This window comes from Cherax quadricarinatus, chromosome 64 (genome assembly GCF_038502225.1).
Source record: "Cherax quadricarinatus isolate ZL_2023a chromosome 64, ASM3850222v1, whole genome shotgun sequence".
Lineage (NCBI taxonomy): Eukaryota > Metazoa > Arthropoda > Malacostraca > Decapoda > Parastacidae > Cherax > Cherax quadricarinatus.
The window spans coordinates 9,174,544-9,199,020 of record NC_091355.1 but is presented as its reverse complement, the minus strand read 5'-3'; the positions used below and the strand labels follow the sequence as shown (position 1 = coordinate 9,199,020).

The window sequence follows — 24,477 nt, the reverse complement described above, 5'->3', positions numbered from 1 at the left end:
CGGTTTGTTGAAAGAAGAAGTTGATAAGAGGGGAAGCAAGGGGCTAGTAACCCCTTCTCCTGTATACATTACTAAAGTTAAAAAGAGAAACTTTTGTTTTTGTTTTTGGGCTACCCTGCCTCGGTGGGATGCAGTCGATGCACTGAAAGACAGTTGATAAGAGGCAAGGCGAAGAGTTGGAATTCAGCCCAGGACCCATAAATAGCCAAGTACAGTACTTCGAAAATTGAAAAGTACATAGGAGTGCATAAAGTCATACTGGTGCCTGAGTTAATGGGAATGAGCTTTGTCACTGGAGGAACAAAGAAAGTGTGCATAGACAAGTTGGAAAAAATTATAAGGGCACAATTAGGATTTGAGCTAGAACTAGCCATAGCCATGTAGGTGTGAGATTCATCTGTAAAAACCTGCATTTGTGGTCACATCTACTGTCTGAATCTTATTAGGCTGGCATAATACAGTGAATGGCACACTGGCCTGCTAGTTTTAAGACTGGCTTGCCATAGACAAAACAAAAGTAAGAACTTATGGTTGAAAATTACTTTCAAAAATGAGTTAGGATATAAGAAAGCATTTCATTAATATAAGGCTTGTGAAGTGCAATGACTTGAACAATGCCAGAGGAAGCAGACTTCAAAAACTGACATGACAGCTGTTTCACCTCAGCCACTTGACAGCGGCAGAACTAGGAGCTAGCCTTTTCTTCCTACAAACTAAAATACTGTGGTAAATTAGAGTATAGTGTTACTAAAATTTGTAACTAATTATCCTAATTTTGTGTACTCCAGGTAGCTCTTTACCACTGTAACTTGCTTAACCAACAGAGCATTTCTGGCTCAAGTTACCTGGCCTATGTGCATCTGTAACTAAATGAACTGTGCTCAAAGAATGACTCTGATTGCAGTTATAATTTTTATGCTACAATGTAAATGTCCAAACTTCGATGAAATTAATAAGTTATTATGGTACCACATCTCCATTATAAAGTGCTGTATGTGGCAGAATCCCTTATTTTGGTAAACAACTTATTATAGTATTGTGAGACACTTTAAAACATTTATGACATTTTGACTGATATACAAGAACATGGGTACAGTGGAACCTTGGTACTCTAACGTAATTCATTCCAGAAGGCTGTTTGAGTGCCGATCCGTTAACAAATTCTTTGCAACCAATTTTCTTTTTGATTGGCTGTTATCAATAATCTTCGTAGGCCCAATGGTGACTTACTTATACAAATAATATAAAAGAAAACCATAGAATGTTAAGAAACACGAAATAGTGAAGTTCTGGCAGGTAGTGTTTGTTTGGTCGAGTGATGAGCTTCGAGTACAGAGCTATTCGTGCACCAAGGTTCCACTGTACTTAAGAGTGAAGAAGCATTGCAGCAGACCTACTGGCCCATGCTAGGCAAGGCTTTTACTTCAATGATGAACTGGTTCAGTTGGACCAGTCACCTCACTCTTCTCTCTGTTATATAAACTTTGTAACCCATGTATTGTTTACTGACTTGAAAGTTTATACTGTACAGCAAGCAAAACATTCTCATACATATAGCATTTCGATATTTTTTAGTGTCTCATTTTATTCCAAATTGTCAATATATACATACTACTGACAAGTACATATTGCAAATATTGGTTCCCTGGGCCCATTATATGCCTCTAATCATTTTGCTACTGCCTACAGGATGGCTATGGAGTGACTATCACCTACATGATAATATGGGAAAAAGGAATGAATGAGTTACCTGTGAGTAGACTTGTGCCACCTGTGCTGCCTCTTGCGACAATTCCACAACAGTCTCCAGGTCTTCACTGTGGCCCAACAGTGCCTTTTCATGCAGACACTCCCGAGCCTGAGCCTGAATACATTATCACATGTGAAAATATAGTAAGGAATACGCTTGCTACCAAGAAACCTTAAGCTTAATTATGCCAAAATAACAAACATTCCAGCCAAGTTTCCTAAGCAAAAGTGATTATCATAGTATATTGTTCATACATTATATAATAGAAGCATCAGGGAAGAGAGAGGTGAAGGTTTATAAACTAAAAGAGGAGGCAGTTAGGGTAAGATATAAACAGCTATTGGAGGACAGATGGGCTAATGAGAGCATAGGCAATGGGGTCGAAGAGGTATGGGGTAGGTTTAAAAATGTAGTGTTGGAGTGTTCATCAGAAGTTTGTGGTTACAGGAAGGTGGGTGCGGGAGGGTAGAGGAGCGATTGGTGGAATGATGATGTAAAGAGAGTAGTAAGGGAGAAAAAGTTAGCATATGAGAAGTTTTTACAAAGTAGAAGTGATGCAAGGAGGGAAGAGTATATGGAGAAAAAGAGAGAGGTTAAGAGAGTGGTGAAGCAATGTAAAAAGAGAGCAAATGAGAGAGTGGGTGAGATGTTATCAACAAATTTTGTTGAAAATAAGAAAAAGTTTTGGAGTGAGATTAACAAGTTAAGGAAGCCTAGAGAACAAATGGATTTGTCAGTTAAAAATAGGAGAGGAGAGTTATTAAATGGAGAGTTAGAGGTATTGGGAAGATGGAGGGAATATTTTGAGGAATTGTTAAATGTTGATGAAGATAGGGAAGCTGTGATTTCGTGTATAGGGCAAGGAGGAATAACATCTTGTAGGAGTGAGGAAGAGCCAGTTGTGAGTGTGGGGGAAGTTCGTGAGGCAGTAGGTAAAATGAAAGGGGGTAAGGCAGCCGGGATTGATGGGATAAAGATAGAAATGTTAAAAGCAGGTGGGGATATAATTTTGGAGTGGTTGGTGCAATTATTTAATAAATTTATGGAAGAGGGTAAGGTACCTAGGGATTGGCAGAGAGCATGCATAGTTCCTTTGTATAAAGGCAAAGGGGACAAAAGAGAGTGCAAAAATTATAGGGGGATAAGTTTGTTGAGTGTACCTGGTAAAGTGTATGGTAGAGTTATTATTGAAAGAATTAAGAGTAAGACGGAGAATAGGATAGCAGATGAACAAGGAGGCTTTAGGAAAGGTAGGGGGTGTGTGGACCAGGTGTTTACAGTGAAACATATAAGTGAACAGTATTTAGATAAGGCTAAAGAGGTCTTTGTGGCATTTATGGATTTGGAAAAGGCGTATGACAGGGTGGATAGGGGAGCAATGTGGCAGATGTTGCAGGTGTATGGTGTAGGAGGTAGGTTACTGAAAGCAGTGAAGAGTTTTTACGAGGATAGTGTGGCTCAAGTTAGACTATGTAGGAAAGAGGGAAATTATTTCCCAGTAAAAGTAGGCCTTAGACAAGGATGTGTGATGTCACCGTGGTTGTTTAATATATTTATAGATGGGGTTGTAAGAGAAGTAAATGCGAGGGTCTTGGCAAGAGGCGTGGAGTTAAAAGATAAAGAATCACACACAAAGTGGGAGTTGTCACAGTTGCTCTTTGCTGATGACACTGTGCTCTTTGGAGATTCTGAAGAGAAGTTGCAGAGATTGGTGGATGAATTTGGTAGGGTATGCAAAAGAAGAAAATTAAAAGTGAATACAGGAAAGAGTAAGGTTATGAGGATAACAAAAAGATTAGGTGATGAAAGATTGGATATCAGATTGGAGGGAGAGGGTATGGAGGAGGTGAATGTATTCAGATATTTGGGAGTGGACGTGTCAGTGGATGGGTCTATGAAAGATGAGGTGAATCATAGAATTGATGAGGGGAAAAGGGTGAGTGGTGCACTTAGGAGTCTGTGGAGACAAAGAACTTTGTCCTTGGAGGCAAAGAGGGGAATGTATGAGAGTATAGTTTTACCAACGCTCTTATATGGGTGTGAATGACTTCAAGAGTGTATCAGTCTGTAGTGGAAGGAAGGTGGGGCAGGGGTCAGCCTAGGAAAGGTTGGAGGGAGGGGGTAAAGGAGGTTTTGTGTGCAAGGGGCTTGGACTTCCAGCAGGCATGCGTGAGCGTGTTTGATAGGAGTGAATGGAGACGAATGGTTTTTAATACTTGACGTGCTGTTGGAGTGTGAGCAAAGTAACATTTATGAAGGGGTTCAGGGAAACTGGCAGGCCGGACTTGAGTCCTGGAGATGGGAAGTACAGTGCCTGCACTCTGAAGGAGGGGTGTTAATGTTGCAGTTTAAAAACTGTAGTGTAAAGCACCCTTCTGGCAAGACAGTGATGGAGTGAATGATGGTGAAAGTTTTTCTTTTTCAGGCCACCCTGCCTTGGTGGGAATCGGCCAGTGTGATAATAAAAAATAAATAAACATTATATAATTTTTTTTTCAACATTTCAGCCATCTCCCACTAAGGCAGGGCGATCCAAAATAAGAGACACTTTCACCATCATTCACATATAATCACCGTCTTTGCAGAGGTGCTCAGATACGACAGTGATATCACTCCAAACAGTCAATATCTCAAACCCCTCCTGTAAAGTGCAGGCATTGTACTTCCCACCTCCAGGACTCAAGTCCAGCTAACCAGTTTTCCTGAATCCCTTCGCAAAATATTACACTTCTCACACCCCAACCGCTCATCAAGTCCCAAAAACCATTCATCTCCATTCACTCCTAACACACTCACACATGCCTGCTGCATGTCCAAGCCCCTTGCACACAAAACCGCTTTTACCCCCCCCCTCCATCCTTTCCTAGGACAACCCCAACCCCTCCTACCCTCCACTACAGTTTATATATATAACTCATCAAATTTTTAACCCCAAAAAATTACCAACAGCATCAAAGCTTTAAACTCTGAAATAATGCAACAGAATAATTTTATATAGAGTTGTGAATAGGTAAGAAAAGTACTGTGCTCCACACTCGTCAACAAGAGGTGACAAGATACATATACAGGAACCAAAAGTAAGTACCATACTTTACATACATCAGCATGAGGTGATGAGTCACCTATAAATGAAAGGTATGTATTTACTTGGGGAGCTGGAGGTATTGGGTAGATGGCAGGAATATTTTGAGGGAAATTTTAAATGTCAATGAAGAAAGGGAGGCAGTAATTTCATGCACTGGCCAGGGAGGTATAACATCTTTTAGGAGTGAAGAAAAGCAGGATGCGAGTGTGGGGGAGATGCATGAGGATTACGTAGAATGAAAGGGGGTAAAGCAGCTGGAACTGATGGGGCCATGACAGAAATGTTAAAAGCAGGGGGGGATACAGTGTTGGAGTGGTTGGTATTTTTGTTTAATAAATGTATGAAAGAGGAGAATGTACCTAGGGATTGGCAGAGAGCATGTATAGTTCCTTTATATAAAGGGAAGGGGGACAAGAGAGATTGTAAAAATTACAGGGGAATAAGTTTACAGAGTATACCAGGAAAAGAAGGGTTATTATTGAAAGAATTAGAGGTAAGACAGAGAGTAGGATTGCAGATGAGCAAGGAGGCTTTAGAGTGGGTAGGGGATGTGTAGATCAAGTGTTTACATTGAAGCATATATGTGAACAGTATTTAGATAAAGGTAGGGAAGTTTTCATTGCATTTATGGATTTAGAATATGCATATGGTAGTGTGGACAGGGAAGCAATGTGGTATATGTTGCAAGTATATGGAATAGGTATTGTAGTAAGTTAATAAATGAACATAACATACATAAGAACATAAGAAAGAAGGAACACTGCAGGAGGCCTGTTGGCCCATACTAGGCAGGTCCTTTACAATTCATCCCACTAACAAAACATTTGCCCAACCCAATTTTCAATGCCACCCAAGAAATAAGCTCTGATGTGAAAGTCCCACTCAAATCCAACCCCTCCCACTCATGTACTTATCCAACCTAAATTTGAAACTACCTAAAGTCCCAGCCTCAATAACCCAACTAGGTAGACTGTTCCACTCATCAACTACCCTATTTCCAAACCAATACTTTCCTATGTCCTTTCTAAATCTAAACTTATCTAATTAAATCCATTACTGCGGGTTCTCTCTTGGAGAGACATCCTCAAGACCTTATTAATATCCCCTTTATTAATACCTATCTTCCACTTATACACTGCTGTAAAGACTTTTTATAAGGATAGTGAGGCTCAGGTTAGGGTGTGTATAAGAGAGGGAGATTACTTTCCGGTAAAAGTAGGTCTTAGATAGGGGTGTGTAATGTCACCATGGTTGTTTAATATATTTATAGATGGTGTTGTAAAAGAAGTAAGTGTTGGGGAGAGGGGTTAGATTAAATTATGGGGAATCAAATACAAAATGGGAGTTGACAGTTACTTTTTGCTGATGATACTGTGCTTATGGGAGATTCTAAAGAAAAGTTGCAAAGGTTAGTGGACGAGTTTGGGAGGGTGTGTAAAGGCAGAAAGTTGAAAGTGAACATAGATAAGAGTAAGGTGATGAGGATATCAAATGATTTAGATAAAGAAAAATTGGATATCACATTGGAGAGAGGGAGTATGGAAGAAGTGAATGTTTTCAGATATTTGGGAGTTGACTTGTAAGCGGATGGGTTTACGAAGGATGAGGTTAACCATAGAATTGATAAAGGAAACAAGGCGAGTGGTGCATCGAGGTATCTGTGGAGACAAAAAACGTTATCCATGGAGGCAAAGAAGGGAATGTATAAAAGTATAGTGGTACCAACACTCTTATATGGGTGTGAAACTTGGGTTGCAAATGCTGCAGCAATGAAGCGGCTGGAGGCAGTGGAGATGTCCTGTCTAAGGGCAATGTGTGGTCTAAATATTATGCAGAGAATTCGGTGTGTGGAAATTAGGAGGTGTGGAGTTACTAAAAGTTTTAGTCAGAGGGCTGAAGAGGGGTTGTTGAGGTGGTTTGGTCATTTAGAGAGAATGGATCAAAGTAGAATGACTTGGAGAGCGTATAAATCTGTAGGGAAAGGAAGGATTGGTAGGGGTCCATGAAGATGAGGGTTTTTGGGACCTGACGAGATGTTGGAGTGTGAGCAGGGTAATATTTAGTGAAGGGATTCAGGGAAACTGGTTATTTTTATATAGCCGGACTTGAGTATTGGAAATGCCTGCACTTTAAAGGAGGGGTTTGGGATAGTGGCAGTTTGGAGGGGTATGTTATATATCTTTATATATACTTCTAAACTGTTGCATCTAGACACGTGTGCAAAGACAGTGATTATGTGTGAGTGAAGTGATAGTGTTGAATGATGAAAGTACAGTATTTTCTTTTTGGGGATATTCTTTCTTTTTGGGTCACCCTGCCTCAGTGGGAGATGACCAACTTGTTGAAAAAAAAAAATAACTTGGCTTCATACTCCCCAACATAAGGTAATAAGTTACATATAAACAAAGGGCAAATACAGTACTGTGCTCCATATTCACAAACATGAGGTCATAAGTTACATAAAAAACATTGGTCAGTACTTCACACTTACCAACATGAGATGAATGAGCATATCAAGAACTTCTGGACTAAGGTCTTTGGATGGGGCATTTGTGAATGTGTCATGAAGGTAACGAAACATTCCTGCTGCCCGCAGGAAATTGTTGACCGCCGCATCCAGTCCTGCAGCTGAGGTCCTGTCATGACGAGCCCCAAGTTGTGTGTACAGTGACCCAAGATTGAAAAGCACACATGCCTTTTCAAATGCAACTGTTCTTTGGCAGCTTGGTGTTCCTGTCAGTGAATCATACCTGCCATAACAGAAAAACATGAGTATTACATGCATTATTAATAGGATGGTATGTATATACAGTATCATTAATGTTAAATATGAATACTGTATTGGTAAATTTAATATCTATTTATGCAAGTTTTTAGCATTTTCAACAAAATTTTAATACGTATTGCAATTGAACATAAGCCCAACATGGAGCTACTTACACAAACTATAACCAAAATCATTGTCAACATTACTCTATAGTTTTCACTATTAATTAAAACAAAAGTAACGAGTATAACTGTTTAAATAATTTGTCACAAAAATCTACATTATGTATTTAGAGAATTATGATCATTTAAACATGCTATACATGGCATAGCAATCTTAAAAATAATAATTACAGTGAGAAATTCTATAATACTTCCAATCAATAATTTATTTAAAAAACATTTGAAGCTATAGTACTTATAAGGTTAATGATTTCAGTACATTATTAATATATCCAAGGAAATTTCCTGAACTGGTCAATACAAATAAAATGTAAACAATGTAACTACCATAAAAAATTACCCAATACTTTTAAAGAAAACTCCTCAATATTTTATACTGCCATTTGGCAAGCTCAATAAAAATATTAAAAAAAGCATTGTCTTTTAATTATGCAGAAATTGTTTTTCTCAGGATTTTTGTAATAAATAAGGTCCAGTGGTACCTCGAGTTACGAACTTAATTCATTCCAGAAGGCTGTTCGAGTGCCGATACCAAACGAATTTGTTCCCATAAGGAATAATGTAAATTAGATTAGTCCATTTCAGACCCCCAAAAATACACTTACAAAAGCACTTACAAAAATACACTTACATAATTGTTTGAATTGGGAGCTGTTCGAAACTCGAGGTACCACTGTACGTACTATACTGCAATTCCACTTTTAGCAAATCATTAGGCAATTACCATTCAAAATATATGCCAAGGGACCTATCTGGAGGGAAGAAACGTCTGTCAATGAAATACAGTTGGTTGAAATACTCAAACAAGAGAGCGACCCCTGACTCATCTCGCTCTGGTGTACGCATAGCCTGCAAATAAAAAATGGTTTCATAAGAAATATTGTTGTAGTACTTCTTGCATCAAAATCTTGTTGACCAAAATCTCTCGTAGTATACTGTAGTGTAGTAGAAAAATTCACAGTCTTGTTCCCATAAACACTCAAAAAACATTTATTACCAGAAGTTGATTCCCTTTAAACTGTAGGTTATTTCTAGATGCTTTTGATGGTCCTTAATTCCTCATTTGAAACCAGACTTTCCTGTTAATGGCCTGATCAGTTAGGCTGCTTGTGCTTGTTACATGCACTCTCAAGTAGACTCCACAGCCAAACTTATGTGGAATTTATTCCTTGAGGAGAGTCAAGAGTCCTTTGGTAATTCCATTAAATATATGTGAAAGAAGATTATTGAAGTCTTCAATGCTTTAAAATGTATCTACTGAGTTGTCTCTTTTCTACCCAGTTGTTTTCCATTGGGAGTATTTTGCACCATCTACCATGCCACCTGCTGTTGCAAAAGGCTATTTTTAAGTCTGTTCAATATTTTCCAGATCTAAATTATGATTCATCTTTCTCAACTATATTCTAGTTTCATGGACTGTTCTTTGGACTTAGCAGATTAGCTGAACTAGGAGATCACCTAGGGCAGCAGCAATAATGCATCTTTTTATACTGGCACCAGTTTCATTGGGATGCAGTTTGGGTACTTCAGTTCACTTAGTGCTAAATACCCTTCCACTGACAGTGCTGATAATCAATTTCGACTGCTTCCTCATAATTTTTTTTATTAACACATAGGCCGTTTCCCACCAAGGTAGGGTGGCATGAATAAGAAAAACTTTCACCATCATTCACTCCAGCACTGTCTTGCCTGAGGTGTGCTTACACTACAGTTATAAAATTGTAACATTAACACTCCTCCTTCAGAGTGCAGGCACTGTACTTCCCATCTCCAGGACTCAAGTCCAGCCTGCCGGTTTCCCTGAATCCCTTCATAAATATTACCCTGCTTACACTCCAACAGCACATCAAGTCCCAAAAACCATTAGTCTCCATTCACTCCCATCTAATACGCTCAACGCATGCTTGCTGTTAGTCAAAGCTCCTCGTACACAAAGCCTCCTTTACCCCTCCCTCCAACCTTTCCTAGGCTGACCTCTACCCCGCCTTCCCTCCACTACAGATTTATATACTCTTGAAGTCATTCTATTTTGTTCCGTCCTCGCTACATGTCCAAACAATCTCAACAACCCCTCCTTGGCTCTCTGCATAATTGTTTTCGTATTCCCACACCTCCTAATTTCCAAACTATGAATTCTCTGTATTGTATTCACACCACACATTGCCCTCAGATACAACATCTCCACTGCCTCCAGCCTTTTCCTTGTTGCAACATTCACCACCCATGTTTCACACCCATATAAGAGCATTGGTATAACTATACTCTCATACATTCCCCTCTTTGCTTCCATGGACAAAGTTCTTTGTCTCCACAGACTCCTCAATGCACCATTCACCTTTTTCCCCCTTGTCAATTCTATGATTCACCTCATCTTTCACAGACCCATCTGCTGACATGTCCATTCCTAAATATCTGAATACATTCACCTCCATACTCTCTCCCTCTGATCAGATATCCAATCTTTCATTCCCTAATTTTTTTTTATCATCACCTTACTCTTTCCTATATTCACTTTTAATTTTCTTCTTTTACATACCCTACCAAACTCATCCACCAATCTCTGCAACTTCTCTTCAGACTCTCCCAAAAGCACAGTGTCATCAGCAGAGAGTAACTGTGACAACTTCCACTCTGTGTTAGATTTTTTATCTTTTAACTCCACACCTCTTGCTAACACCCGAGCATTCGCTTCTCTTATAAACCCATCTATAAATATACTGAACAAGCATGGTGACATCACACATCCTTGTCTAAGGCCTACTTTTACTGGGAAATAATCTCCCTCTCTCCTACATACTCTAACCTGAGCCTCACTACCCTGGTAAAAACTCTTCACTGCTTTCAATAACCTACCTCCTATTCCATACATTTGCAACATCTGCTACATTACCCCCCTATCCACCCTGTCATACACCTTTTTCAGTTACATACCTTAAAATATATCACTCACTGGCAGTACAGTGTATACTGCCACATAATGTACCTCTCATAGCACTATTCATAGTGCAGTACTGTACACAGCACTAGTGATTAGTACAGTAGTATACATAGGAAAACTCTACACACCTCTTTTATGACTAGTGATACAGTATTATAGTGTATAACCCCTCATACCTCTCTTAGCATCTCTACAATTGACCACTGGAAGCTAGTCATACTGTAAAATGTGTATATATAAAAAAAAAAAAAAACACACTGTCGTGCAGCCTTAACCTATTTCCAACTTACCCCTCTGAGTTCCATAAATTCTGTGATTGCCTCGTCATATTTATCTGGTTCTTCACTGTAGTGCTCCAAGATGAAGTCCTGCAGAAAAACAAATTTATTATTATTTTTTTTTTTGTCTATCTCCTACCGAGGCTGGGTGACCCGAAAAAGAAGAAACACTTCCATAAAGTTTTCTTTTTTTTACATTTAGTAATTTATACAGGGAAAGTGGTTACTAGTCCCTTGCTCCTGGCATTTTAGTTGCTGCTTACAACACATATGGCTTAAGAAGGAAGGATTCTTCTCTACTTCCCCATGGAGAGGTAAACAAAATATACAAACTAAATCATATTACATCACACAACAAAAATTAATATAACTGAAAGCAATCTATTTTGCATATTAATTTAAATATTAAAAAAAAAACATTAATACTGAACAGTAAATAAAAGAGGACAGAAGATGCTTTTGCATGACAATATCTCTAAAATATATATTTCAACATGAGCTATGCTAGAATTGAGATATAGGCAGGCCCCACTCATAGAGAAGGTTAGTTTCTGGGCTACTGCTGTAAAGCAAAAATCGTTGTAAAGTGCAAGATAAGCCTTTTTTTCACTTTCAAATGCATATAAAAGCCTGATAATATGATTTACATTATCATATATTAAGTGAGCAACAGAGCTAGGCCTAAAAAATACATATACAGTACACACATTATACTTAAAATATTTTCGTCCTAAGCTTATACTGAGTGAATATATTTTATTGTAGGAAGTCCAAATAAACGAAGAATGGGCATAAATGAAAACTGCTGCATTAGCAAAACATTGTAAAGCAGGCCCAGACTATAGTCTTCTGAATGATAACTGGACACCATTACCTACAAAATTCATTTACCTTGGCCTACTACATAAACTAAAACAGTAAACTCAAAGAGAGAAAGAGAGAATGCAATAACAGATTTTATTGGACAAAGCTTTGTTCAAGTGTAATCTTTATTAAGAAGATTAAGAAGATTTTGTATTATATTATTCAGACTATTAACCCTGGATGGCTATATAATAACCTGTGTGACATACTGTACTTCTTTTGGGGTCCTTTTCAATCAATTTATTTCCACATAATACATAGTACAAAATTGGATGACATTACCTCTCTCACATGGCAAGCCCCTTAGTTATGCAGAGCATTTCAGGCAAGCTTAAACCTAACTTATGTCTCTAGAAGGACTATAGTATTTTATATATATGCATACAAGGCAATAACGACTTTCATAATAAAATATATTACATGAATAAACAAATGTGTATGAAGAAGATAAAATCATAGTTACATGGAAATAAGGACACTCAGATTATACTATATTAAGATCATCCCATTAATTCAAAATAAAATTCTAATAAAAATTAAAATAGAGTGAAACTAGTTAACCTGTATTATTTCAAAACGTGACGAGACAGTATTTTAAATTTATGTATACGAGTAGGTCCTCTTCTCTAGAATATAACCCACAACAATTGATTAACACCTAGGTACCCATTTACTGTTAGGTGGATAGGGGCAGCATGTGTAAGGAAACTTTCCCATATGTCTCACCTTGCCCAAGATGTGACTCTCAACAGATTTATCTATTACTGCTACAGTAGTTGAACAGGGACAAAAGATGTAAGGAAATTTCCTCATACATCTAGTCTTGTCTGAAGATTAAACCTGGTTCCTTTCAGATGTGAGCTACAAGTTCTACCACTAGTGACTCATTAGTTACATAGAGCATTTGATTCACAAAGGAACCTGGGTTTGATTCTGTGTCAGGGCAAGACATGGGAAAATTTGCTTACACCTTTTGTCCCCATTCACCAAGCAGTGAATGTTTACCCAAGTGTTAGTTGACTGTCGTGGGTTGCATTCTGGTTGGGAAGAGACGTATGAGGATGTCTCCTTACACCTAGTGCTTATGTTTATCCAGCACCCAAACTCACCTACTGAGCATAAAAGTATAAGATTGAGCTGCAAACTATAGTAGCTGGAGTTTTAGCAAGAAGAAAGACAATATAAAATATTAAAAAATTAGTATCTTAGCAATCGAGAGCAGCATGAACATTACCTTAAAGGGCTCTCTGAAGTTGATCTCCTTGGTTTCCTTGAGACCCAGCGGGATCATTGGAATGCTACTCTTCGAGCTACACACATATGCACACAAGGGGTAAGAGAATAATGTTATTGTAATTATCACTTATCTTTTATTAATAAATTCTAACTATATCCTGATATGCTAAGTTATTTAAATATTAGAAAAGCTATTACTGGAATGTCGAGAATATTATTTAACAAAATAATATGCACTAATGAAAATCTGCTAGTACTGTATTGTACTTCCTATGGGCTACTTTACCACAGATAATATTTCTATAAAAAAAAAAAACTGTACATTTTACTGGGCTGAGTGGAATCATTGGTAAAAAGTTGTTCAGCCCTGAAAACATAGGAAGTCAAGTACTATAATACAACTTTTTTTTTTATTACCAAGACAAATCAATAGCAGAATGGTAGTGAAAGACTTACCTCGTGCCCTGGTAGATCTCTACAGAGCTGTTCAGTTCTGTCAGTTGTTCCTTAAGTAGCTGCAGGTTGCTGTTGACAAACTGTAACTCTAGAGCCACTTGCTCCTTCATCCTCTTGTTGTTGGTGGCACTGCGGAAAAAATGTGTCCCTTTACTTCAAAATATTAACAATAATAGTATCTTGATTTCTACAAGTACATACATACTTGTACAAGGTATACAGGCCTAACTGACATCAATGACATACTACAATACCTGGAAAGGGTTTTGGGGGTCAATGCCCCCATAGCCCGGTCTGTGACCAGGCCTCATGGTGGATCAGGGCCTGATCAACCAGGCTGTTACTGTTGGCTGCACGTAACCCAACGTACGAACCACAGCCCGGCTGGTTAGGTACTGACTTTAGGTGCCCGCTCAGCGCCTTCTTGAAGACAGCCAGGGGTCTATATAGAAAGCCAACTGTTATTTACCTGGAGTTTACCTGAATAGAGTTCCGGGGGTCAACGCCCCCGCGGCCCAGTCTGTGACCAGGCCTCCTGGTGGATCAGAGCCTGATCAACCAGGCTGTTGCTGCTGGCTGCACGCAAACCAACGTACGAGCCACAGCCCGGCTGATCAGGAACCGACTTTAGGTGCTTGTCGTTATGCAGAGCATTTCGGGCAAATTAGGTCAGTTTTATCCCAAGATACAACCCACACCAGTCGACTAATACCCAGGTACCCATTTTACTGATGGTGAACATAGACAACCGGTGTAAGGAAACACCCCCAATGTTTCAACCCTCACCAGGAATTGAACCCGGACACTCAGCGTGTGAAGCGAGAGCTTTTGTCACCGGGCTACGGTGGATTTGACAAGATAAGCTGAAATGAGAGGCATAAGAGCAAGAGAATATATATAGAATTATTATTATTATAATCAAAAAGAAGCGCTAAGCCACAAGGACTATACAGAAATATATATAGAAGCTAAAAACAAAGATGACCCACAGGGATGCTAGGATATACTTCTTCAGTCTTAGGATGGTAAACATGTGGAATGAACTTTATTATAGGGTGAAGTGGTGGAGACAAGCTCCACACACAGCTTCATGATAAGAGCTCAAGGTTAGGTAGGTAAGGATTGTCAGGAAACAGGGTAAGGGTGTCTTGACGCGAGTCTAAGTCAGGTGACCCGCCGTTGGAACTTTTAGTCTGACCACCCCTTTAAAAATTATGGTCATAATTATAACCACTTAGCAGCTCAAGAAACCAGGATCTGAGACTCGACCCTACAAACACAGCTAGGAGGTTACAACTGTGCGTACATAGCCTGAAACCAACTGTACACACGTGTACGTGGCCTGGTCACCATTTTCTTATGTTTACACGGTAACAGTTCCCAGTGAACCCTTCACTAATGGCGTGACGGTTTCCTTCTCTTCCCCTACCGTCCTCACGCAGTACACAATCAATGTATTGTTTTCAACGAATTTTTAAATTTACGCAAAAAAAAAAAAACCGCTAGACCTGCATGGGTCATTTTTGGTTTGCAAGGAATTAAGTATCTTCAATGTCCAGTCTCTGAACCCATTATGTGACTGCAAACTTTTTTTTTGACTACCGCCCAAGGACTGGTATGCGGTATACCTGTTCCATACACATACCTGCTGTTGATTTTGGTGGTCATCGTCTCCGAGGCTCTGTCCCGATATATCAGGCCTTCTGGCTTATAGCCTGATCAGTCAGGCTGTTTGAGCTAGCAGCACGCAGCATGTGAGTAATAAAACTCAACTTGCAGTGTGTACTCTTGCCTGCCCGTTTATGACATTTTACTCACTGGCGGTTTACTCTACGTGAATATCGAATCAGTTAGGTCAAATTAGGATAGGTTAGCTAATATATTATGTAGCCGGGTTACATCGTCCAGAAGTAGACGCACTTTAAGCACTTTAATTAAATGCGTATGAAAAGGTTGTCACTTTGAAACAAACTATTTTACGCACAAAACACAGGATAAGTAAAAATAAATGCCAGGTTTTTTTTTTTCTATTTACGTGATCAAGGTGTTTTGAACGTTACAAATGAGCAACAGTCTTGGGCGAATGTGAAAAGTTTTCGCATGAATGAAGCAACACACTGTCTAACGTGCATATTACAAGTGTTAACCTATAAGAGAAACATTCCCAACCACAAGGTGAAGTCACTGACACTTAATATTATACAAGCTGAGAGCAGGAGTGCTAAAAATAAAAGTTTAGCGTAATAAGACAAAAACTTAGGAAAAGAATATTTGAAATTTTAACTCGGAGGGTTTGTCACCCCAGGAAAATCCAAGAAAGTTTGTCATCGAGGACCGTCTTATTTCCACTGGGGTCTTTAATCACGTCCTTCAGTCGATAAACGCCTAGGTACCTACTTAATGCTTATTGTTATATTCACGGGGAAGTACTGAACCCTAAGTCAGTGTCGGGAATGAATGGTAATCAGGTTTGATCCAAGGAAGGGAAGGGTAACCAATTCCTGGATTAACAGCCCTTTATCAGCATCAGGACAACTGTTTGTAGGGTGCCCTGGTCCTATTGGGTTATCCAGAGTTAATACCTCTGCAAAGTTAATGTGAATTAAGCCTTGTTCTTCATTCAATTTATTTTTCAAACATGAGTGTGAAACAAGTCTGGTCACAGCAATTACTGATGCATCATAAAATAAGGCGGTGCAGACATCCGCACAAGTGCTTGCTGTCTCTTTTAACCTTAATATTATACAAGAGACACCCATACCAACTCATCTCACACTGTTGACAGTTCAGTGTTTAATCAATAAAAGCAGCCTAGTCTGCATTCTTCCGCTTAACAAAATATGCGTAATTTTCTTTGGTTAGTTTTGGAAGTTGACCAGCAGCACTGAGCTACCTTCAAACATGTGGAATAAAACAGCGAGACAAAAAACTGTCCTTGGAAGGACTGGTGAAAATCAGCGAGAATAATGTGGGAGGTGTTTGGCCGGAGGGTAGGCAGCAGTAGTGGGCCGCTTCCCTCCCACCCACTTATATCGGTCATGGCCTCAACAACTCTGCTCCACCTTATACCACACGCACACAAGGCAGAGTTTACCATGCTGCCTACATGCATGCTCGCAAGTCCAGCGATAATCACTCCATTCCACTCCTTATTCCGCAAGTTAATAAGTAGTTTTATGTTGTAACACGATCCGTGGGTAAAATTTTTGCTCCACTAAAAGGCCCGGTGGCCTGGTGGCTAAAGCTCCCGCTTCACACACGGAGGGCCCGGGTTCGATTCCCGGCGGGTGGAAACATTTCGACACGTTTCCTTACACCTGTTGTCCTGTTCACCTAGCAGCAAATAGGTACCTGGGTGTTAGTCGACTGGTGTGGGTCGCATCCTGGGGGACAATGGAAATAAGTTAGACAGTCCTCGATGACGCACTGACTTTCTTGGGTTATCCTGGGTGGCTAACCCTCCGGGGTTAAAAATCCGAACGAAATCTTATCTTATTGTTGTAAAACCTAAGGTCTAATTTTACGTACTTTGTAATTATAAGCCAGTTAACTCTTGCTAGTACTCTATACCTCACTTTACGTATACAGTAATAACACGGGATTGTAAATGGTATATGTACACTGACAATGAATTAAGATAAATAGACATATTTGCAACGTTTAGACAAGATATTTTATTTAGGCTATTTTTCTCTCGCCGAGAACTTCAAAAAGCCTTGAAAAATTTTGGTCACGATGAGTGAAACGTAGCCTAGGCAAAATATCCGCACATTGCAAATGCGTCTATTTACCTAAATAAAAACATCGATCTTGCTGCGAGATTCGGTATGCACCACATTAGGACCGTTTTTAAGATGTCATTAACAAGAGAATTACAACAAATTCGAAATTCGAGTACTACACTGTCCCACACTAAACTTGAGACCTCCCAGATGAAAGCAAACCACCAAGATGAAGTTTACTCTACGAAATTGCGTGGGATAAATAAATTCTGGCAGTGAGTGCAGACATTGTCGTCATACTAAACAAGACACATGGACACTGCTGGGAGCTGTAGCACCACAACTTCCGTACGTACGTGCGTGTGTATTCACATATATGTGGTTGTAAGGGTCGATTCACAGCTCCCGGCCCCGTCTCTTCGGTGGTCACTACTAGGTCCACTCTCTCCTGGTCTCAAGAGCCTTGCACTATGGATCCCACCTTTACTACTTCGATCTCCAGATTGTCCCACTCCCTGACAACTCTAAGGTTGATGAAATACTTCCTAACATCCCTATGACTAGCCTGAGTTTTGAACTTACAGCATGCTCATCTTCTCAATTCCTCTCAGTATTTTGTACATCGTTATCACATCCCTCCCACCAGTTCCCTTGTCCTCTAGTGTCATCAGGTTGAGTTCTCTTAACCTCTTCTCGTGGTACTTCTCCCCTCCCTTGCGCCAATTTTATTGCCAACACCATCTACGCTGTGTTTAATGCCCTAAATGAATTTTTATTCAGGTTCCTTAAAGTAATTCTTAGGTGGTTAGTCTTGCATATGCAGATGGTGTTATGCTTAACGTTAAGCTTATTCCCAAATCTTTCTCCTTGCGCGGTGTCTACAGCGCCTCACTTTCTACGTCGTATTCCTTGTCACACTTTCTCCTAAATGTTTTACACTTACAGGTTTGAATTCTAGTAGCCATGCGTCTGATCACACTCTTGCGGCATAGTCGAGTCCTCTTGCGCTTTATCCCTGCCGTGTAAGGTTATCATCTGCCTCATTTTGACATCGCCCGCATACTGTGTTAAATATGACTCAATTTTTCTCTGGCAAGTTATTTACGTATATTAGGAATGGCAGAGGTACATCCAAACTGATCCTCGAAGAACTCCAAGTTTCTTTTATAGTATTTCAGCCAGTATGATAGTCAATGAAACTAGTGTATATGTTAGACAGCGGAACTAGTCTATATCAGCGGGAAAGCGTAAACCCGTAAAGGTCATAGAGCATCTTGGGAATGAGAGGAAGTTTCCAGCCAAAGAAGTGGAGGACAGGTCCCATGCCAGGGATCGACAGAATATCACCAGTATCACGGCACTTACTTCCCCTTAAGGGTAACTAGTCTATAGTTTAGCTCATGTTTATTTTTCTTCAGACTTCTCATATACTGGGTTAAGTCACAGTTGCGTGGCATCATACAGTGGGATCACATTTGAAGCTTTCCAGCTGTCTGGCAGGTGTCCTATTTCCATCAACTTCATGTATGTGTATGGATGTATACAGGTACAGTATGTTGGCTAGTCTCTCGCGCTCATCCACACCAGCGCGTGTTCATGTGCGTTCATAAACTTTTTTTCCAGGAGATGCAACTTACGGTAAGATAATTGAGCTTCCCGTAATTGCTGCCGGTGTATGAATGCTGTGAAGCAGCTAACAAGACAATCACTCCAGCGTAAACAATCTTCCGCAAAAAAGGCAATCTTCTCTTAATTAACGATCATCTATTCCGTCCACAGTCTCTTTAAACACTAATTAGCTCTTGCTGTAATCGTGTAAAATATCATTTAACCACAAACTCATTTTACTACGAGTTTCTTCATTTTAAGATGTATTAGGTTATGGTTAAATAAACACACACACACATATATATATATATATATATATATATATATATATATATATATATATATATATATATATATATATAATATATATATATTATATATAATATATAACAAATAAGCAAATTAAAAACGGCCGTGACCCCTCAGGTATCTCATAAGTACCACTGTGAGCGCTTTTAATTTGCGTGCATAATACTCGTGACGCGATTATCAGCTACATACAGATGTGATGAATAGACCTACTGAAATCTTCCTTCACAAAAATAACTAATTTTTAAAGGGGTGGATCGGTAAGCCAGCGGAAGGCCTCTGTCAGATGACCAGAAGCTCTAGCTGTGGAGTCATCATGTCAGGAAACACTTGTCCTGCTTCCTGATGCACCTATGTTCCTTCACATCTTATGTTCTTATGATATACTGTATATGACATGAAACCAAGAAATCTTAGTTTTAATGAAAAAAACTTATGTACTGTTGTCTAGGGTTTACATTTCTACTAACCACAACTAGGTCTTCTTCGTATTCGGTTTGATTATCATTAAGATCTACGTTATTTAATTTGTCCACAACAAATTGCATCGGCCACTTTTCTGCCCTCGTCAATCTATCTAATCATCATGTAGTGCCCTGGTGCCCCCCAGAAAATATTTGGAGACCTATTTTTTGTCATCGGAAAATTACTTATAACTAGATAAGTTCCCCAACTCAATTCTAGATCAACCAGGCTGTGGTGTATACGCCTGATCAACTTGGTTGATCGGACAATCCACAGGAAGGTTTGGTCTGGAACCGGGCCGCAGAGGTACTGACCCCTCAAAAGCAATATCAGATAAACAGAATATATACAGAACGATCATTATTATTAATTACTATAATATATTATTATATTCATGGGGAAGCACCAAAATCATATTTTAGCTAAAAAGTTCATAAGGTCAAATAGCGCTTGGGAATGAGGGATAATCATGTTAAATTCAAGGGTACGAGAGCTCCAGTTCCTTGGATCAATAAACCTTTGCCAACATCAAGGCCTCCCCAACCCTTGAAGGGATAACATCGCACAGAACAGGAGACCAGCGGTAAACGGGGCAAAACAGCAGATAGCAGGTTGGCAGAGAGCAGGGCAAAACAGCAGAGAAAAAAAGAACGGTAGGAAACAGAAAAAGAATGACAGAACAGTTTACAGCAGTCAGAATACACGAACACAAGCCAAAAGGAGGAAAATTACTCAAGGATACGTGAAATAAGTTTTATCGACAACCTGGTCGCGATTAGGTCTGGGACCGGACCGCGGAGGCGTTGACCCCCGAAACCATCTACGGGTAACCTACGGTACAAGTAACATGAGGAAATGGTAGGAACACGTGCATCTGACGCCAGTGAGAGAATAGCAAGTTTATAAATAAAATTCCGCCAAGGAACACCAGTAAATAGGGTAATAACACACAAGAACGACAAAAACACTCAAACTCTAGAAACAGTATTAACACAAAATATATAATTACATATGGAAGTGCCAGAAAATAGAGAAAATGAGAAAATGCCAAGGAGTTGTGATTACACAAAGCATCAAAGAAGCCTGCAAAGCAGTAACGGAAGAATGAAAATAGATTCTTTAACAACCTCAAAAGCAACACTAGTGACCTTTTTGTACCACCAGTGTTTTATTACATGCAAAATACATTATTTTTGCACCACAAAGAAATAAAAAAATATATTTGTATTGATGGTATGTCTGTCAGGTTCAGCAATACCCTAGTGTGTCGAACTCCCCTAGAGAATGGCGAGGACCAAATGGTAAAGATTTTTAGATAAAGGTGGACTCAATGACGAGGAAAATGTAGGTCCCAGAGAGCAGCAACAGAGACATGGGCAAAGTCAAGCCTTTGAGTCATTCAGTCGACGGAAGCCATCGCCATTATGGACCCGTCTCCCAAAAGTCCCAATCCTGTCAGCTGGCGCCGGCTACTGCACTATCTTTCTAAGTTTCTCACTTAATTTTAAAGAAATAACCAATTTTTATGTAACGATATTGCATTCATACACGTGATAGTCTTTAAGGTTTCCCAGCAAGTTTAAATTTTGCTACAAAAGTATGTATTATAAATGCGAGAGGGTAATCGAAGTGAGGCGTACGAGTGGGCCAGAGAAACCACCAGAACTATCAACCATTATTTCTACGTGTAACTTGAATTTCATTTTTGTTCTACCAATTTTATATTCGGTTTAAATTGAGGAAGAATGAAACCAGATTAATTTTTTTCTTTAATAAAACTCATTAAGAAAACTAAATTTGACAGCTGTCAAGGGGGGGTATGTGACGGTAAGTTATACCTGATGAGGGTTTCGGGGTCAACGACCCCACGGAACTTCAACCATTCCCAGTAATTTAGGTGTTTTATCGTACTTATACGTTCCGTGAAAAGTCTCTGTACATTCTCCAGGCATGCGATTTCGCTTGCCTTGAAAGGAGCAGTTAGTGTACAGCAATTTGAAGAGACTCATCATGGGCTTAGCATCTATAGTTTCGGTTTTCATTATCCATCCTATCATTTTCCTAGCAGATGCGGTAGATACATTGTTGTGATCTTTGAAAGTGAGATTTTCTGGCATTTTCACTCCCAGGTCCTTCACATTAGTTTTTCGTTCTATAGTCTGGTTGGAATTTATTTTATACTCCGACAGTTTTAATTTCTTCGAGTTTTCCATAGCGGATAATTGAAATTTGTCTTCACTGAACTTCATATTGTTTTCTGCGGCTCATTTAAAGATTTGGTCGATGTCCGCTTGAACATTTGTAGTGTCTTTGATGGATGATACTGTCATGCAAATTCGGGTGTCATCTGCAAAGGAGGACACTGTGCTGTGGCTTACATCTCTATTTATGTCGGATATGAGGATAAAGAATAGGATGGGAGCGAGTATTGTACCTTACAGAACAGAGCTTCTTACTATAGCCGCCTCTGGCTTTGTTTACTATTACTCTGTGTTCTACTTGTTAGGAAGTTATAGATCCATCTACCCAAGGGTTCTAAACCCATCACTCCACTTGAAAAGACAAATTTTCGTCCCTGAGTCCGCCTCGTCCATGACAAGCCTTCACAACCCCAATCAAATCAAAATCAAAATTTTGTCTTTGCGTGGTATAAAATGTGTAGTTTACACGTAATAAAACATTTTTAAGCACAAAGAAAGCCATTAGCATGCATGAGCATTTCGGGCAATGGAAATATAAAGACCCCAATGGAAAAAAGTCACTTCGATAATATGTGTTACTGTATTTATATGTACCTGTACCTAAATAATGTTTCTTACTGACCTTCTACAAGCTCCACTCAAAGCCTCTCACCTCAAACATCCCGCTAACTGGGGAAAATATTCCTCTCTCTTTTATCACTTTTCCTAAAAATGCTGGCGGTTGGAGAGCATGAATCACCTGTCTTGACGTAGCCACGGGTAAAACAATTCACAGCAAAACTGGTTTAGTGAGGGAATTATCAGATCCACTGGTGGCAGCCCGGCGACCAGCTGAGTCATGACGTCACTAGTCACGTGCATGAGGGTTGTAGACAACCACCATCCATGAAGCTACTAACTTACCTCCACCCAATCCTGGGAGGTCATCGCCCCACTGCCTGGTCTCAAACCATCCCTCTTGTTTGATGGCCTGATCAATCAGGCTGTTGCATGCACTTCACAGTAAGAACCACAGGCCGGCCATATGGAACCCCTCATTTTACTAGGTTCATTTTTTTACACGATTCTCCACGTCAGTTTCCTACCGTTTCTTGTAACTATTATTTTCTGAATTTAGGTTAGAATAGGTTACACAAACCCATAAACACACATATTTAATCACAAATGAATTAAAATTACTGCCATGACATGTCTGCAAAGCCGTTTCATGGCTGTGAGAGGAGCCAAGAAACGTTCCAACATACATCACTGGTTGTACGAGAATGGGCTATCCAGGGAAGTATTACCCTACTGTCGTAATTATAACCTTAATTTTTAATGGGGTGGACCGGTAAACCAGCTGAAGGCTTCTGTCAGATAACCAAAAGCTCCAGCTGCGGGTCATCATATGACTAAGACCCGGGTCAGTAAACACTTGGTCTGTTGTCTGATAAACCTTATCTAACCTAACGACTGTTGTGAAGTCTGAAATTAAAGCCTATTACACGTTTTGCACTTTAGTAAGGCTGTTGGCCCTTTCTGACTCATGAAAGGCCAGCAGGTATATGACACAAACTTACTAAAGTTCCTGATCAGCCGAGTTGTGGTGCCCTATGCTGGATTGAGTGCTGCTAGCACGAACAGCCTGACTGGTTAATCCATGACGCAGGAGGCCTGAACGCAGCGCCATGACTCCCGATATCAGGTACAGGTAGGTAAAGATTCAGTACATACTTATCTCTACTTTTCAATGCGTGTCTTATTAGTTCTTCTGTAATATTTCCTTTCTAATTTAGGATAACTGGTTTGACACTGGGTGATGATCCCTGTGTGTGTGTGTGTGTGTGTGTGTGTGTGTGTGTGTGTGTGTGTGTGTGTGTGAGGGATGCTTAACTCCCTTAGGGGGAAACGGGCCTTTTGAGAATTTGGCCCTTTTTTTCTGAGGAATAAAAAAACCCAAAATTTGGGAAAAACCCCATACAAAAAAGCCGCTGATCCATTACCTGTTTAGACTTTCAGGTTAGCCTCCCCTTGCTCAGATGACTGCTCCGACCTCCTCAGCGCTAGACCCACCTCACACTGCAGCCGTTTTAGTGTTTCTAACTCAAATGGACCTACCTGGAGGGTATTCCGGGGATCAACGCCTCAGCGGCCCGGTCCATGACTAGGTGTCCCGGTGGATCAGGGCCTGATCAATTTAGGCCCCTAGCCCCCCCCCGGGGGTTGGCCGGGGCCGCCCCCCGGGCCCATAAAACCCCAGGGGGAACCCCCCCAGCCCGGGCTGGTCCGGCCCCTTATTTTTAAGGGTTTTTCCTCCAAAGCTTTTTCTGGAAGGCGGGCCGGGAAAAAGCCCCAAATTTTGGGAAATTTCCCCTTAGGCCCAGGGAAAAAGGAACCCTTGAAGGGGGAAACAAAGGTTTAAAAAGCCCCAAAAAAAACATTTAATGGTGCCCCAAAAAACCCAAAAGCCCCTTTAACTTTTCCAAATTGGGGTATGTTGGGGTTTTTCGGAAAAAAAGGGCGCCAAAAGGTCTTTTGTTTTCCATAAAATTTAAAAATTTTAGGGGGGATTGGGAAAACCATTTTTCCTAGGAATTTTCCCCCAAGGTGCGATTATGGATTTTCTCCTTTTCCTGC

The 24,477-nt window shown here is 39.9% G+C and overlaps 1 protein-coding gene across 3 annotated transcripts in view; it reads right to left on the bottom strand.

Moving 5' to 3' along the window:
- The window catches only part of Rhp (GTP-Rho-binding protein rhophilin), a 197,678-nt gene that overhangs the window by 10,212 nt on the left and 162,989 nt on the right, over nt 1–24,477 (bottom strand). For all 3 annotated transcript variants that reach the window (XM_070098747.1, XM_053792886.2, XM_070098748.1), the window contains exons 3-8: nt 13,557–13,685; nt 13,099–13,174; nt 11,013–11,090; nt 8,509–8,633; nt 7,327–7,585; nt 1,751–1,864 (exon numbers count right to left, since the gene is read on the bottom strand). In XM_070098747.1, coding sequence (XP_069954848.1) covers nt 1,751–1,864; nt 7,327–7,585; nt 8,509–8,633; nt 11,013–11,090; nt 13,099–13,174; nt 13,557–13,685 — 781 coding nt within the window. The remainder of the gene's footprint in view (nt 1–1,750; nt 1,865–7,326; nt 7,586–8,508; nt 8,634–11,012; nt 11,091–13,098; nt 13,175–13,556; nt 13,686–24,477) is intronic.